The sequence below is a fragment of the Cyprinus carpio genome, chromosome B3, assembly GCF_018340385.1.
Source record: "Cyprinus carpio isolate SPL01 chromosome B3, ASM1834038v1, whole genome shotgun sequence".
Classification (NCBI taxonomy): Eukaryota; Metazoa; Chordata; class Actinopteri; order Cypriniformes; family Cyprinidae; genus Cyprinus; species Cyprinus carpio.
This window is the reverse complement of record NC_056599.1, coordinates 24,388,298-24,403,960: the sequence shown is the minus strand read 5'-3', so window position 1 is coordinate 24,403,960 and position 15,663 is coordinate 24,388,298. Positions and strand designations below refer to the sequence as shown.

The 15,663-nt window shown below is 35.6% G+C and overlaps 1 protein-coding gene across 1 annotated transcript in view; it reads left to right on the top strand.

Annotated features, from left to right (window-relative positions):
* LOC122136802 (voltage-dependent T-type calcium channel subunit alpha-1I-like) overlaps window positions 1-15,663 on the top strand; it is a 113,188-nt gene that overhangs the window by 34,902 nt on the left and 62,623 nt on the right. Inside the window, exon 2 of the mRNA XM_042721391.1 lies at window positions 9,766-10,021. Coding sequence (XP_042577325.1) covers window positions 9,783-10,021 — 239 coding nt within the window. The 5' untranslated portion in view covers window positions 9,766-9,782. The remainder of the gene's footprint in view (window positions 1-9,765; window positions 10,022-15,663) is intronic.

Genomic DNA, 15,663 nt, shown 5'->3' with positions numbered 1-15,663 from the left:
TCTGCTATTGCAATTAATTGTACAGTGTTTCACATACATGCTTGTGTTGTTCATTTGTTAAGGACAAGTTGACCAGGAATGCAAAGCAAGTCTATGTGTGATATCCATGTAATAATAACAATCAGACAATCAGTTATAATGATTGCTGACACTGAGTCTCATTACCATGCACTCCCATATGTGTGTAAGACCATTTTCATGCAGAATTACTGATGTATTTATGTTTGTATGTGTTTTTATGTATTTGTATGCATGTGTGTGTGTTATATAAATTATGTTACATTAAATTATAGAAATTAATTGATACATAATAAATCTTTTAAATCTTTAAATTTTTTTCTGAAGATTGTGTCATGTCATTTATCATACAGGCTATGTTCACACAGCAGCAGAATAGGGTTGTGAGTCCTGTATTTGAGTCAATAATACGGTTGCATTCATTTTGGTTGTGTACAGGATTGACATCCACATTCTATAACCAAACTCACAAACAAATTACAGTATCAGGACTCACAGCTGCATTTATGCATATTGTTAATACAGTGTGGGCATATATGTATGTACTGTATGTGTATATCAGTGGCGTGCAGTGATGTTTTGAAAAGAGGCAGCAAATCTTCACATTTTTTTAAGTGTGTGTGTGTGTGTGTGTGTTTTATTTTTTGTATTTAATATAAATTCATGTCCCAGTCCCAGTTCTTGGTTAAAAAAATATTACTTACACTACCAGAATAAAAATCTATTTTGTATTTTTACATTAAAGGGATACTCTATCCCTTGTCATTATTCACTTACCCCCATGTCGTTCCAAACCCATAAAAGCTGCGTTCACAATTTAAGATATTTTGGATGAAAACCGGGAGGCTTGAGACTGTCCCATAGACTGCCAAATAAATAACAGTGTCAAGGTCCAGGAAAGCATGAAAAGCATCTTCAGAATAGTCCATCTGCCGTCAGTGATTCAACCGTAACGTTATGAAGTGACGAGAATACTTTTTGTACACAAAGAAAACAAAAATAACAACTTTATTCAACAATTCCTCTCCTCTGTGTCTCTCCAAATCAGCGTAGCGCCATTTTGACAAATCTGACTAGTACACAAGTGGCTTACGCTTTTCTGTGTCCGGGTGTTTTGAAGGGAGATCAATGTTCGCGACGAAAAAATATTTTAATATTTTAAAACAAATTCACATTTTAATGAAGCATAGATCAGTTAGCGCCTCACTATCCACGCTAAACACAATACAATCCAAAACCAAAATCAAAACCAATACTAAACAAAACAAATACTCAACAGTCCTTAATGTAACTTGTCTTTAGGGGATGTGTGTGAATGCACACACAGATTCCGGAAAATCATTGGCAGTGTGAATGAACCACAATCAAAAAAACAATATACACATTATCCGTGTATTTTCCGGAATTTCTGTGTGAAAAAGGCTTTATACATAAACAACAATGTCCCTAGTAGCTGATCAGCTGGCATGTTTATAAAGCAATGAAAACACTTCTGCTTTGCTTCTTCTCCTTCTTCCAGTTTCTTGGCAGCCTAGAATTTTCGACTCGTACATTACACGTCACATTCTGATGTCACGTGCCATTACGGGACCTTTACGGGTTGTGAGTGAATGCACGGACAGATTCCGGGAAATCACTGGCAGTGTGAATGAACCAAAATCTAACGATCCAGGAACAATTGCTGGGACACATTACCCGTGTATTATCCGGAATCTCAGTGTGAAAGGGCCTTAAGCAAGACATACAAAATATGCAGAGCGGGACTGAAATTGGGAATGGCTGGGCTACATCATGTGTCATTCACCGGTGAGAAAACTTTAAAAGTACTACAATACCAGGAAGGAAGATCGGGTTGTTGATGTTTGTGTGCCATTCTCACTTTCTCGCAGTTATATCATTGGGTAATTATAGTATAGGCCTATATAAATTGCAGTCATCTGGGAGCCGCTATTATGCCTGGCATTGAAACTGCTTTTGAGTGCACGATTGCTTTTTGGTTTCATTTTCACTTTGAGATTTGCGATCGCATGTCTGTTTATACTATGGAGCAGCAGTACTTACCACACATTTTACAAGATTAGATGTTTTGTCAGTGGTGCTCAGAATCTAAAAAATCATTTGCCTTCGTCCTCAGTCATCTCTCCTGCTTTGTTTATGTGGTAAGTGAAATTTTATGTACTGTAATGTAACAGGCAACCGTTATTTGTTTTCCGTGCTTTTCTGAATACTGAGTCACGCTTCAGGCACACCCCATCCACTGAAAAATAACTGCATTTACTATGTTCAGATAAGTGCAATGGTAATATGTATTATGTTTATTAAAAAAATTCAGAAATTCAAAAGGTTCTGTAAAAATGTATTGCTGTCAATTTTAATAGTTATTTATGAATTACTTTATGTATTACAAAACATAAAGCACTTCTTCTTCATCTTCTTGTCTGATGCACTCAACCAATCATTCTAACCATGACCTCGCCCCTCCCCACCCCCCAACCATTCAAATTTCCATAGGTGGGAATTATTTGAATGATATTCTAATGGGCTGCTTTGTGACATCACAAACCCCGGAAAACAACGCTGTAGTCCAAACAAGCTGTCCGCTGTAGTTCTTGAAAGGGAAACAAAAGATCTCCCTTTGGAGTGGACTTTGAGATTTGTAACTTTGTAGATTTTTTAATAAAAAAACAAATATTATCATGAAAAAGCATAATAGGACCCCTCTAAGGTAGTAACAATTCAAACAATATATTTTATTTAAGCAATTATATATTTTATTTATGAACTGATGTTCAGCTGTTCTTTTTAAAAACAAACTTTATGAATCATCAGTCATCAGAGCTCGTTAAACATGGGTCACAGACATGGAGATGTACCTTTAATTTCAACGAGCTGATTGCTCAACAGATCATGTTTTTTTAGGCCATTTGAAGTTTGATTTTGACTTGACAATGGTGATATATAAGTGTATGAGTTGTTTACTTACCTTTTTATTAGTCTTCCCATTAACACAATTATATTGTTCATTTAGACTGATTCGTGAACATGGAGTGCGTACGAATAACCAGTCACATCCAATCATATTGCGATGGAGGCATTGCCTCCTCTCACGTGACTTCCCGCATTCATTTTCAATTAATCCCCACCAAACTCACCACATGCTTTAGGAGGTCATTTAAAACCTATTGGGCTTAGGGAAGGCGAGAGAGACACGGACTCCCGCTGTAACTTTACCTGATGGCATCGCAGTTGGACAGTTTTACTTATAAAAAATTTATATATATATTTACAAATCATAATTTTAAATATATATATATTATAGGGCTGGTAAGCGATTACATTTTTTATTATATATATATATATATAATAGGGCTGGTAAACAATAAAATATATATATATTTACAAATCATAATTTTAAATATATATATATTATAGGGCTGGTAAGCGATTACATTTTTTATTCTAATTAATTACATGATGTGGCGATTAATTAATCTAATTAATCGCAAATTAATCACACATTAAATCACTCCCAAAAGTAATTTAAAGTCATTGTTGTGTAAAGCATCAAACAGACATTACAAAAAGTAGCTTCAGCAAGAAATATTTTGTTGTGGACCATGAGGTTGAGTAAATGATGACACAATTATTATTACTATGGAAATATGAAATTAATTATTTAATGAAATACTCTAAATAATAAACTAAAACAGCCAGTAGATGGTGGTAATTAATGATTAAGTCATTGAGTCATATATTCATTCAATTTGGAGTGAAGTAAATGGTTCTTTATGAATGGTCCATTGAATCATTAGGCTTGTTAGACTTGAAACTGATCGTTATAAGGTAATACAGTTTGCAAAACAAAACATAAATACAGTGATTGTCTTTTAAGGTAATACAGTTTGCAACTGAAAAGTTAAATTGCATTGTTTAGTATGGAGGTGGTAATGTTGCTGTTATTAAAGCAGATAAACTTTACATTTGGCTATTAATAGAGATGCTGCTGCCGAACACTTTTGAGAGACATACAGACTCCTAATCTCTCTCTTTCTCTCTCACTAATCACTGAATCCCACACACCTGTTGTGAATCCATATGCACATTATTTATATCTGCTCTCAGGTGTGTTTCAGTTTTTTTCTGCCTCTTACAGTTTTCACTTGTTGTGCATATGTTGAAATATCTGAATGAACAAAGCATTGTTTAATAGCTTTACAAAATCAGTTCTTGAACTCAAGGACAGTTAATTAGTTAATAGAATGAATCGCTGTTATAGAGGAGAGAAATTCAGACATGAGAAGGAAATAAAGAGATGGAGAAAGCCAGTCAGATGATGCTTTTGCTATGTATGTGCCATCCAGGGAGAACAGTGATAAAAAGGCACATGCACCCTGGTCTGAAGGGATTTAAAGACCTTTAAGCATGTGTGTGTTCGTCTGGTGAAAATATCTAAAGGTTTTAATGTGTTTGGCCATTTCACTCAAGCTACAGCTTTTACTCTCTCTCTCATGCTCACACCCTCACACATCTTTCCTTTTCACCCTTCCCTGCTTAACTTGGTGTGTTAGTGATGGCACTGACCAAGGTCAAACATGTTATGATGTGTATGGTGTCTGCATACAAAAGCATCTATATATTGCACATGATTTTTTGACATAGACCACTATTCAACAGAGATGCAATGTATATCAGAAGACCATTGCAGTACTTGTCAGTAAAAAAAGAAGACATAAGATCATAAATTGTATAGGATGTATAATTTATATTTTTAATATTCACATACTTTAAATTTACAATTAAACATAAATATATAAAATCTTTAGGCCTATAAGTTAATATTAAATGAACTATAGATATGATGGGTTGTTAATTTAAATAAATATACAGTACAGACCAAAAGTTCATTCTATTTTTAACTAGATGAAAGAAGTTTCTTCTGCTCATCAAGCTGATGTATTGTTCAAAAATACAGAAAAAAAATGTAATATTCAGATATATTATCAAATTTACTTGGTTTTTAAGCTGATTGGTTCATGCTACATTTATTTCTGTGATGCCAATGAGCTTATCACATGATCCTTTAGAATTTCTATTTGGATGGCTAGCATTCACTGAAACAGTTTCCTGCAGCATGCTTTTTCAGAACGTACTTTTTTAGGATACTGAAACCCTGCAAAAACAAAACAAATTATAAAAAAAAAGTTTGTACAGATTTTAAATATTTTGCCATAACAATATAACTAATTTTTCCCAGTAGAAAAACGTTTTTTTATAAATCAACATCATGCATTCACTCGGATGTCTTCAACTGCAGTAAAAAGTAATAGGAAGGTAAAGAAAATATATTATTAGCCCCTTTTTTTTTTATTTCTGAATAAATGCAGTTGGCTTTTTAACGTTTTTAATTTATCATCGATATTAGCCGATACAACTGTTGCATCACTCATAATAAATCAGAATATTATGATTTCTATATCATGGTGATAGATGGATGTTACATGGTGACACTGAAGTGAGTAATGATGCTGAAAATTCAGCTGTATATATATATATATATTATTTGTGTATAGTATATTCAAATATATTATTTTAAGTTGTATATATGTGTATTACTATTTTTTCTATATTTGATAAATAAATATAGGCTTGATGATATAAGAAACTTCTTTTTCAAAAACATAGGCAAATAGTAATGTTTCTGGAGTGCCACTGTCCTGCAGAGTTTATATGTAACCCTAAGTCAAACATGAAATGATGGTGCTAATAAAGGTCTTCAGTACAATGTCTTCAGGTTTTTTAAACGTTGTCCCCAGAATGTGTCTGTGCAGTTTCAGCTAAAAATACCCCACAGATTCTTGATTCTATCATTTTGAAAATGCCTATTTAAAGTGGAAGCAGTAAGACACTGTTTTCGTGCATGTTTTTCTTTATATACAAATGAGCCACTGCTTTCCAGAATAGGACTGTGTACAGTTTGTACCTCAGATACTCTAAAAAGGTTTAAATGAACATATCAGATGTTCATTGTGGTCCCTGTTTTTTAAAGGGCATCTATTATGAAGCGAACGTACAGAAAACGTCTGTCACACGGCATGTGAGTAATAAAGTTCTCTTTCATGTCTATTTGCACTTAAACTGTCAAATACACCCAAGTTTATGCTTGAAGCAAACAAGTTACAAAAACACAGTTGGTTATGTCTGTGACGGTAAACAGCTGGGAAAGAAGTCACATGTTTATATTAGATCTTTGTATTAATTGACAGTAGTGTAATATCCAGTACCTATACTGCTGTCTATGCTGTTAATATGACCCAAACAATAAAACAACAACAGAAAATCATTCACTGACTATGAACTGGATAACTTGTATAGATTTAAATGCTGCTTTTAAAAGCTCTAGTGTGAAGATATACGTGGTTGATTGTGTGTGGCTCACTCAGCACGGGGTCTCTGCTAATACAGCAGTGTCTATCAACAGTTGTGGACATGGCTTGTAAAATGTGACACCACATTGTACAGATTCTGCGCACAGCTTGTTCTGAGACACTGCTTATGATTAATGGGGATTAAAAAAGTAGCGGGTGAATTTTTATCATTATAGTGTGGTTACAGACACTATTTTAACACAAAACATAAAATAAAATTTTTCATATTACATACCATTTAACTATAAAAAAAAAAAAATAGAACAGATATTAGGTATAGGTACAGTGACATAATATTTATAGACCTTAATGTGAAAATAATTATTGTAATAATTAGTATGAGCCAGAGTCTATTTTGTTGTACTATTGTATTTTCATTTTGAGGAATATTTTATTCCCTTGTAACCATTTGTAAATGTTTATCTGTTAGGTAAATGTGTGCTTAGGTTAAAGGTGTTTTAGCGTGCTGCTGATTTAAATAGAAGCGTCAGCATGAGCTCTCAGGGGCTTCCTGCAGCTCTTAGCGTTGAATGTGAAAGTGTGTCTGTTCTCCCATTAGGAGTGCTAATGTGTTTTAGCGTTAACACACGAGAGAGAGGCTTACCACAGCGCTCTCCCTGCAAGAGTGAGACGAAAGGGAGGCAAGAGCAGGAGAGGAAAGAGATTAAGACACTATGAAACTTTTGAGGAGATGATGAGAAACTCAAAATGAAGCAAATTAGCAGAGAGATTTGACAGTAAGAATTAATGCGAGATAGGCAAACAGTTTGGAAACAGCAAAAATAGTACACTGCAGTCCTGTTGTTATCGGCTCATATCCTTTCTCCTTTCTCTGATTGGCTGCAGTTGAATTTCTTCTGCTTAGCTGTATTTACAGTCATAATTGCTGCAAATAGGGGCTTTTTAGATGTTGGCACCTCGGCATCTACTCAGGCAGAGGGGAAAAAGGGAGAAACTGCAAATTAGATTTTGCTCATCACCACAGCAACACTGACAGTAGGTAGATTTGGTGTTCCAGGACAAAAGGAAAGTGGCTTGTTAGATTTAATTGAAGTGAGCAGGGCTAATGGAACCTCATGGAGTTCTGCAGGACTTCACTGAGAATCGCAGTCAGGTGAGGGATGCGACTGATGCTGCAGAAACTCATCCATGCTTCTGTTTCCTGCTTTATGAGTCACTGTGTGCAGTGAGTGAATGAACGGCGATGTAGCGCAATATGTTGCTGCATTCATTACGGATTTGGAGTTGTTTTTATTCAAGTTATCTGTTTGTGTATAGCATATATCTCACTAAATCTATGGCTTATGGAGAACATCAGTAGTATCCAAGAATTAAAAAAAAAACAAAAATGTCTCCATAAATAAAAAAAAATAGCATCAGGGTTCCAGAAGTAGTTAAAATCTGTTTGTATGTAGAGACCTTGTTTTTTAGCATATGTTATGAATCCCTCAAGACAGATATCTAGGCTTTGAGATTTAAAGGAGAACAGATCTCAGCCAGGAACATTTTTACCAGAAGTAAAATAAAAAAAACAGGAATTGTCTTTATGTCAATATAAATAGTTGTCGTCAGTACAGTTTTTTAGACCCTAAAGATAAGCTACGTTTTAATAGACCCTAAACATTGAATCCCGGGTCAAGAAAAAGAGGCAGACATTTAACAAGGGTAAACTGCACGTTTGAGGGATTTATTAAACATGGATGCAAAGAGGTTCGCTGTCCGAATATGTCAGTCACTGCTCTGCGGGATCTCAAGCCAGTGGGAGTTAATACATTTATTTAATTATCTCAAGCCAGGAACATTTTTACCATCCTTTAGAATAAAATGTGTACTAAATATTAACTTTATTAAATTAATTTAGGAAAATGTAACAATTTTTCACATTTTAAAATAATCAATAAATAATACACATCTCATCATATTCATTTTATTCTATTAGTTGAGGGAAATGGCTATTTCATTCAATATTATTTGAGGGACCATTCAAGGATGGTTTCCACATGTTTGCGCTGAAGGTTGGCGACAGACCTAAAAACATAATTTGCTGATTGTACTAGATAAAACCAACACAGGGTACATATGCGTTTTTTACCTATGAAGTGCACTGCAAACACGAGCATTATTTATGATCGATATAGTCTGTACGCCGTATGATTCACATGATAGTGTTTCTTAAAGGTATAAACCCAAAAGCTGCTGTTCTTCTATTCTAAACCTGTCAAAGCTTATGAGTTCGTCTTCGGCTAAACACAATTTAAGATATTTTATGAATAAAAACCGGGAAAGGCTTGTGACTGTCCCGGACACAATTTAGATATTTGACCAAAACATGCCTTTTTCCCCAGGACAACGTCCTGACCAGGATTTCTATATTGCTATAAAAAATATCCACGTTTTGGGCTTTGTTTGTGTACGCGCACACCAATTGTTGTATGACAAAGTACCGTGAGAGCTCTAGAGAGCAGACGGCTTCTTGTGCTTTTGAATCGCTCTCACGGTACTTTGATGTCATACACGATCGGTATGTTCAGTGCTGCTTCAAGTCGAACACTAATATGTCCTTGCTTCTTTTTAAGGCAGTGAAAGGTCAGATATGAGCTAAATGGGATTCCCTGTCAGACTACTAGAAGATGCTTGTTTATGAGTTTGAATGCTAGATCTAGCAGTCTTGGGCTTTGGTTATCTGTATACACAATAGGATGATATCTTCTCAAGTGCTAGAAAAGGTTTGTTGTGTTTTCCGTCTTCCTTTACACATCGCCTACACATTCTACAATGAACATTATTCTGGTCTATATTCAGTTTTTGAAATCCAAGCCATTTTCATATCACAGAATTTGTGACCTCTGCAGATGCAACAGCGCTGCGCATAATGCAAAAAGCGTGTACCATTTACTGTTTTATCAATATTGTGGAGTTATTTTTTTCGTTTATAACGTTTTAACACCCAGCCCTACCCACAAGAAATACGCTGAAGAAGTTAAATAGGCCTACTTGCTTTAAGAATTACAAATTTTGTTCCAGAAGTAAAATATAAAGAAAAAAATATATATTGAATGTCACTGCTTGTTAAACACAACAAGGTTACAGCTTCCATTGCAAATAATGCTAGCAATAAGCAGTGGAATTCTTGTGTGACTTCAGCAGTGCTGTTCAATACTATACCTGTTGCTATGATACATTTCAGAGTTATCAGCTTCTGTTATTAGTTTTTTATATCCCTTGTTTAGTGAAAATAAGTATGATTTACTATAATGGGTCTTTTTTAATATATGTATAAACTTTAGAATACTAATGCCTCTTTTTGGTCTTTTTCCCTCAGGCTGCCGCTCCGTCACCATGACGACCGAGGAGTGTCCCGTGCCGCTTGGCATGAGCCAGGTGGGGGCAGGGCTGTGTGAGGACTTCGGCCCCTCTCAGGGGGATGACATCATCGAGGAGGTGGGGCCATGCGATGATGCGGGCAGTGACCTCAGCACTTTGGTCGTGCCATTTCCTGAGTTGGCGCCAGTGGTTTTCTTCTGCCTCAAACAGACCACCTGCCCGCGCAACTGGTGCATTCGCATGGTGTCGAGCCCATATCCTTTAATAGCTGGAACTCAGGGGTCGTGAGTAGAGTGTGACTTCTAACAATGGCTATGGGTTGACTTGGAGGAAAAGTGGTATCTAACTGACACAATATCCAGTTAATCCAGCTTCCTACTGCTGTGTAGTCAGCAAGGCAGTGATTAAGTGCTGTGAGATCACAGTGACAAGCTGATCTAAACACACTGCGAGTGACAGCTTGGCGTTGCGCATGTCGTTGACAACATCTAGTCTTTCGTGAGTTGTCAACAGTGACATTGAATTACAATGTCAACATGTGAAAATGCAACTGGAAAGTCGAGACACAGAGTATGAATTTGTGCAGTTAAATAATGAATTATCATGTTAAAATATTTATGAACCACTTGAATTACATAGGTAAGGGTTTAAAGTGCATCGATAATGCCTCCTTGGCGTGCTTTGCAAAGCAGGACTGAGTTTTCTCTGTCGTTTGAAGCTCGCAAGTTGATTTTTCTTCCCTTTTTGTGCATTTCTGCCAGCTAGCCATGGCTGCCTTGGGGACTCAGACTCCTTTGGAAAGTGTCTTAAATCGAATTTCACGTCTCTGCGTTGGTTTGGCTGACACTCTCATTTGGCTGGGCTCAGTGAAAGCATTTTATTCACAATGGGCACAGGTCTTCTTCGCCCCACAGAGGCCCAAATCTCCCATTGCTTGAACAGCCACAGGGCGCTAATCAGTACCGCTCACTGTTACCGCAAAGACGGGAGCTTTTGAACACTGTTGTCTCCAGCTGCTAGCCGACTAGGGAAATCTGCAAACAGAGGCACTTTCTGAGAAGACATTAGCGCTCAAACATCTCTACACAGCATGCCAAATTTATTTCAGTGCCTTAATGGGATGTCTCCCTAACTTGATTTTATTACATGTAGGTAGCGAGGGAGGGGGAGAGAGAGGGATGAAGCGATCCTTTGATGACTTTATTAATGGTCAAATGTGTGCTGAGATTAATTTTACATGCTTTAAAGAACAGAGGACATTCGAGGCGTGAATATGCAATGCTGTAGAGGCAGAAACACATTTCACACTTCTGGGAAACCAGGGGCTTATTGATATCATATGGTTTACATTTCAGAAATACTGAAATTAAAGTGGAGTACTCTTTATCAAGCCCAAGGGGCAATTTGCTAATTATTTAGTAATAAGAGAGATTAGATAAGGGAGGAAAGAGAGGAAATTATCTCCCCCCTCCTTTTCCTGCATATTTAATATGTTGGCAAAATGAATCATTATCTTTTTAATAGTTTTTGTACATTGTTGCCCTTGTCAAAACACTTTAATTGGTGATTTGGTGTTTTAGATATGAAGTCCCAGAGTGTTTGCTGGTACTTTGTTTGCATTTGAGGTACAGTGTAACTGCGGGGCTTCTTACAGTCAATTACGTACTGTTTTACATTCGGTGTGCCTAGTGAAATGTATAGAAGAATTGAACTCTTTAACATTAGAATTTTTGGTCCATTTTGATGCTGATTTATCTGCTAGCACTTTAACTATGAACTAGCAATATGAAGGTTTGGATTTAAAAGGATTTAAAAATTCACTGTAATTCTTTTTCATTCTTCCCTCTCTTTTTTTTACTTACCCTGATTTCATTTTAAAACAATTTTGTTTCTGTGGAACACAAAATGAGAATTTATGAGGGAGGTTCACTACTTTGCAAAAGTTTGAGGTTGGTAAGATTTAAAAAAATTTTTTGAGAGAAACCTTATATGCTCGTTAAGACTACATTAAGAATACAGTAAAAACAGTTATACTGTATAGCAATTTACAATTTAAAATAACTTTTCTATTTTAATATTTTAAAGTGGAGTATATTGATTTAATCCATCCTTTATGAACAACAGTATTAATTTATTTAAAAAAATAATGACTGACCCCAGACATTCGAGTGGTATTGTTTCTTTTTTTTTTGGCCATTTTTGACTTGAGCGGCATTAATTTCTAAAAATTTTCAGTGAATTGTTAAGTTCAAATTTTTGGTCTGCTCTTCATACAAAGCAATTGTATGGCTTATATAACAATAATCATAACACAAGTCAAATTATCTGGTTTTGCAGAGCTTTCATAGTGATTTCTAGTCACTTTTGCGGCTTGGAAGCTATGATTACTAAATTATAGTTGCATGGAAAAATGTCTCCTTTTGTGTTTCACAGAAAATAAAACAATGCCATGTACAAAATTGTAAATTAGTGTTAGGGTTAAAATTTAATTTTATTTTGTGGGTGAACTATTTCAGCAGAATTTCAGAGGAAAAGATAAAAAAAAACAAAAAAAACATTGATCATCCCTTGGCTTGAAACGGTCCATTTTGCAAATGGTGCAGTGTGTGTCTGTGTATGCATTTACAAAATAACATTAGTCAGTCTTAGACCAAGCTCTCTGTCGATTTTGTCTGGAGAGACCCATGAATTTGGAACAAAACATTCAGCCACCTTCAATTGGCTCATTGCAATGCCTCCTAGACATCAGTCCCCTCCTGCAGCACACCAAGTATGACAAAGCCTGTCATCACAGTGCCCTAATGGAATAATGATATTCCAAACCTTTGACTCCCAATACGAGAGGGAAAATTAGAATCTGTCAACACTTCCGAAAGCATTTAGTATCGGTTTTCAATCTATATCCTCGTTCCTTCTTTCAGTCTTCCTCATTTGGAGGCCTTTGTCAATAAAATCTCTGGACTCAAATGCCTCTATGTTTTTCATCTTTGTTCTTTATACAAAAGGTCTTGGCTGTAGATTGTATGATAGGATGATGAAATAATTGCTATTCTTAGTTTTAAAATGTAGTATTTGAACAGTGGCTTGATTGCTGCAGGATGTCGCTCTCTGGATTGCCAAGAGCCTTGATTTTTCTCTCTCTGTAATAAAGGTGTAGCTAATAGACCTCGATCCCTCCTCACACATCACTTTGTCTGTGCCAGACTGTCTAATTCAGCCCCCGTGTGTCCTGAAGAGGGTTCGGGAACACAAGGTTAATACTAATCTCCATTTCTGACCGGTCTGTGTTGCTATGAGTCTATGACAGCTCATCACACAGGCAAGACTGAAGTTTCTGAATCCTCTTTTAACTTTTCTCTCTCCCCATAGGCTTTTTCAAAGGCTGAAGGATTTTAAAGGCATAGTACATGCCAATAATGAACATTCTGTCTTTATTTGATGTTTCAAACGTGTTCAGAATTAGAAATCTTTGCTATATGACAGTTGTTCAGCATGACTATAGGCTATGTGCCCAAAGATTAGATTAAAATTGCTCTATATGACTTGTGCACTATATATTTCAAGTTTTTAAAGACCGTGTAATAGGTTTCTCGAGAGTGAGAGATTAAAATTTAGGTCATTATTAGCTTGTATTCTACCGTTAAAAAGTTTGAGGTTGGTCAAACTCACTTATGCTCACAAAGCATGCATTTTTTGATCAAAAATATAGTAAAACCCATAATATTGTGAAATAATAAACTCATAATATTGTGAATTTAAAAATAACTGATTTCTATTTTAATATATTTTAAAATGTAATTTATTCATGTGATGGCAAAGCTGAATTTCAGCATCTTAACCACTGCTCAGTGTCACATGATCCTTCAGAAATTGTTGTAATATGCTTATTTGCTGCTCAAATAACATTTCTAATTACTAGAAATGTAGAAACACTTTTGATGAGTTTAACTTCTTTAAAAAGAAAAAAAAAATTAACTGACCTCAAACTTTTAAAAAGTGTAATAATTCAAAATATTTCTTCTTTTGTGTCCTGCATAAGAACTAAAGTTCTACAGGTCTGGAATGAAATGAATGTGAATATATTGTTTTCGGAATGTTCATTTTTGAGTGAACTGTCCCTTTAAGACCAGTCAGCCTCTTTCTGTCTAGGGCTTTCTTTCTCTCTTTTTCATTCCCTCTATCATCTCTGTCTCTTTCCTCACCAGACACTCAATAAGAACTCTCTGGTGTGTGATTTATGTCACAGCATGTTAAAGTAATTACTGAGGACTAACATCTCTCGCTGCTATCGCTCTCCTCTCCTCCCTCCACTTCAGCGTTATTTGCGTGTGTGCAGTAAATCCAGGCTGACCGCAGATCAGTCCAGAGTTCTGCGATAATGGAGCGTTAGAGTCAGTATATGTTGAGTAATTGTATTGCACTCTAATTTCAGATCAGATGGACTTTGGGCAGTATAGCTGACCTGAGCACAGAAATCCAACAGGACCATTAAACTGTTATCTCAGAGAAACGGTTCAACCAAAAATGAATGTTGTTCCAAATTTGTATGAATTTCTTTCCTCTGGTGAATCCAAAATATATATTTTTTTGTATAGTTGCAATGAATGGGAAAAGCTTTCAAGCTTTAAAAAGGACCATAAAAGTAGTTAGTCTCTTAGTACTTAGTCTCTCAAAGCCATTTGATAGTATTGTGCATGAGATAGACTGAACTTTAAGAGTAAGATCACGGTAATGATGCCTCAGACCCCATTCTTTGTAATTACATGGAAAAGTGAAGCAAGAAGCTTCTTTGAAATGTCTTCTTTTGTGTTTCACAGAAGAATGTAAGTCATTCAGGTTTGGAATGACATGAAGGTGAGTACTTGATGACAGAATCTTCATTTTTGTGTGAAATATCCATTTAACATAGAGGAGCTTTGACCTTTTAAAGCAAGCTTTTTTTTTCTTTTTTTTTTCTTTTTTATAAATGATGCCGCTTTGAGGCAAATATGCTAAATCTCATCTCAAGTTTTGGATTGGAGTACAAAAAATGCATGCTTTATCTTCATCTATGTCACTAGAATGCTGTTGCTCGTATTCGTCTCCTGTCTAAGAAACAGATGGTGTTGTAAAATTTTATTTGATACAGTAAAGGTGTCAGACATCTGAGGTGTGCTGGAGTAACAGCCGTGTGGGTGATGTACATGAAACACAGCAACAAATGCTTGAGATTTAGGTGTATGTTTTTAATTTCACAGACATTTCTCAGACTGTTTGAAGTGAAATTCTGTTTTCCAGGTGTTTGTTTTTGCTGGCGAAGCTAGAGAGTGTTTAGGTGATTTTTTCTTGTGATGATGGGATGTGTAATCTACTCTTTGGTACGGTTCTGTGTCATTGTCTCGGGTCGTAGCAAAACTGATATTCTTGAATTCCCAGCCTGAGATGTGTGTTTATTTGTCATGTTGGGTGGGTATCAGTGATCCCATCAGGCCTGAGTGTGAATGGATATCTAGCATTTAGTAGGCATGTCTGTGTTTTCTGTAGGCACTAGGCACAAATATAAAAATTCTGATTAATAAGCTGATTTTTCATGTTATAACAATAACTGACGAATGGAAACCATTAAAGATGTTGACTCTGTAAATCATTTACAGTGAAATCTATCAGTTGGTTTTAATGCTACAAGTGAATTTAGGCATCACAATGTACAGTGTCAAAAAGAGATATTAATTTTGAGATTTGCTAAACATTTGAAAGCAGTGTTATGAAACTAGTATTATTTTTAAAGATTAATTTATGTTAAAATATTAAAGATAAAAATATGTTTAAAAATGGTAATCTGAAAAGGGGAAAAAAGTATGCACAAATATCCAGTGTCAATCAGTTAAATCTCTAATTTTGGCTAAAAATAAATGAT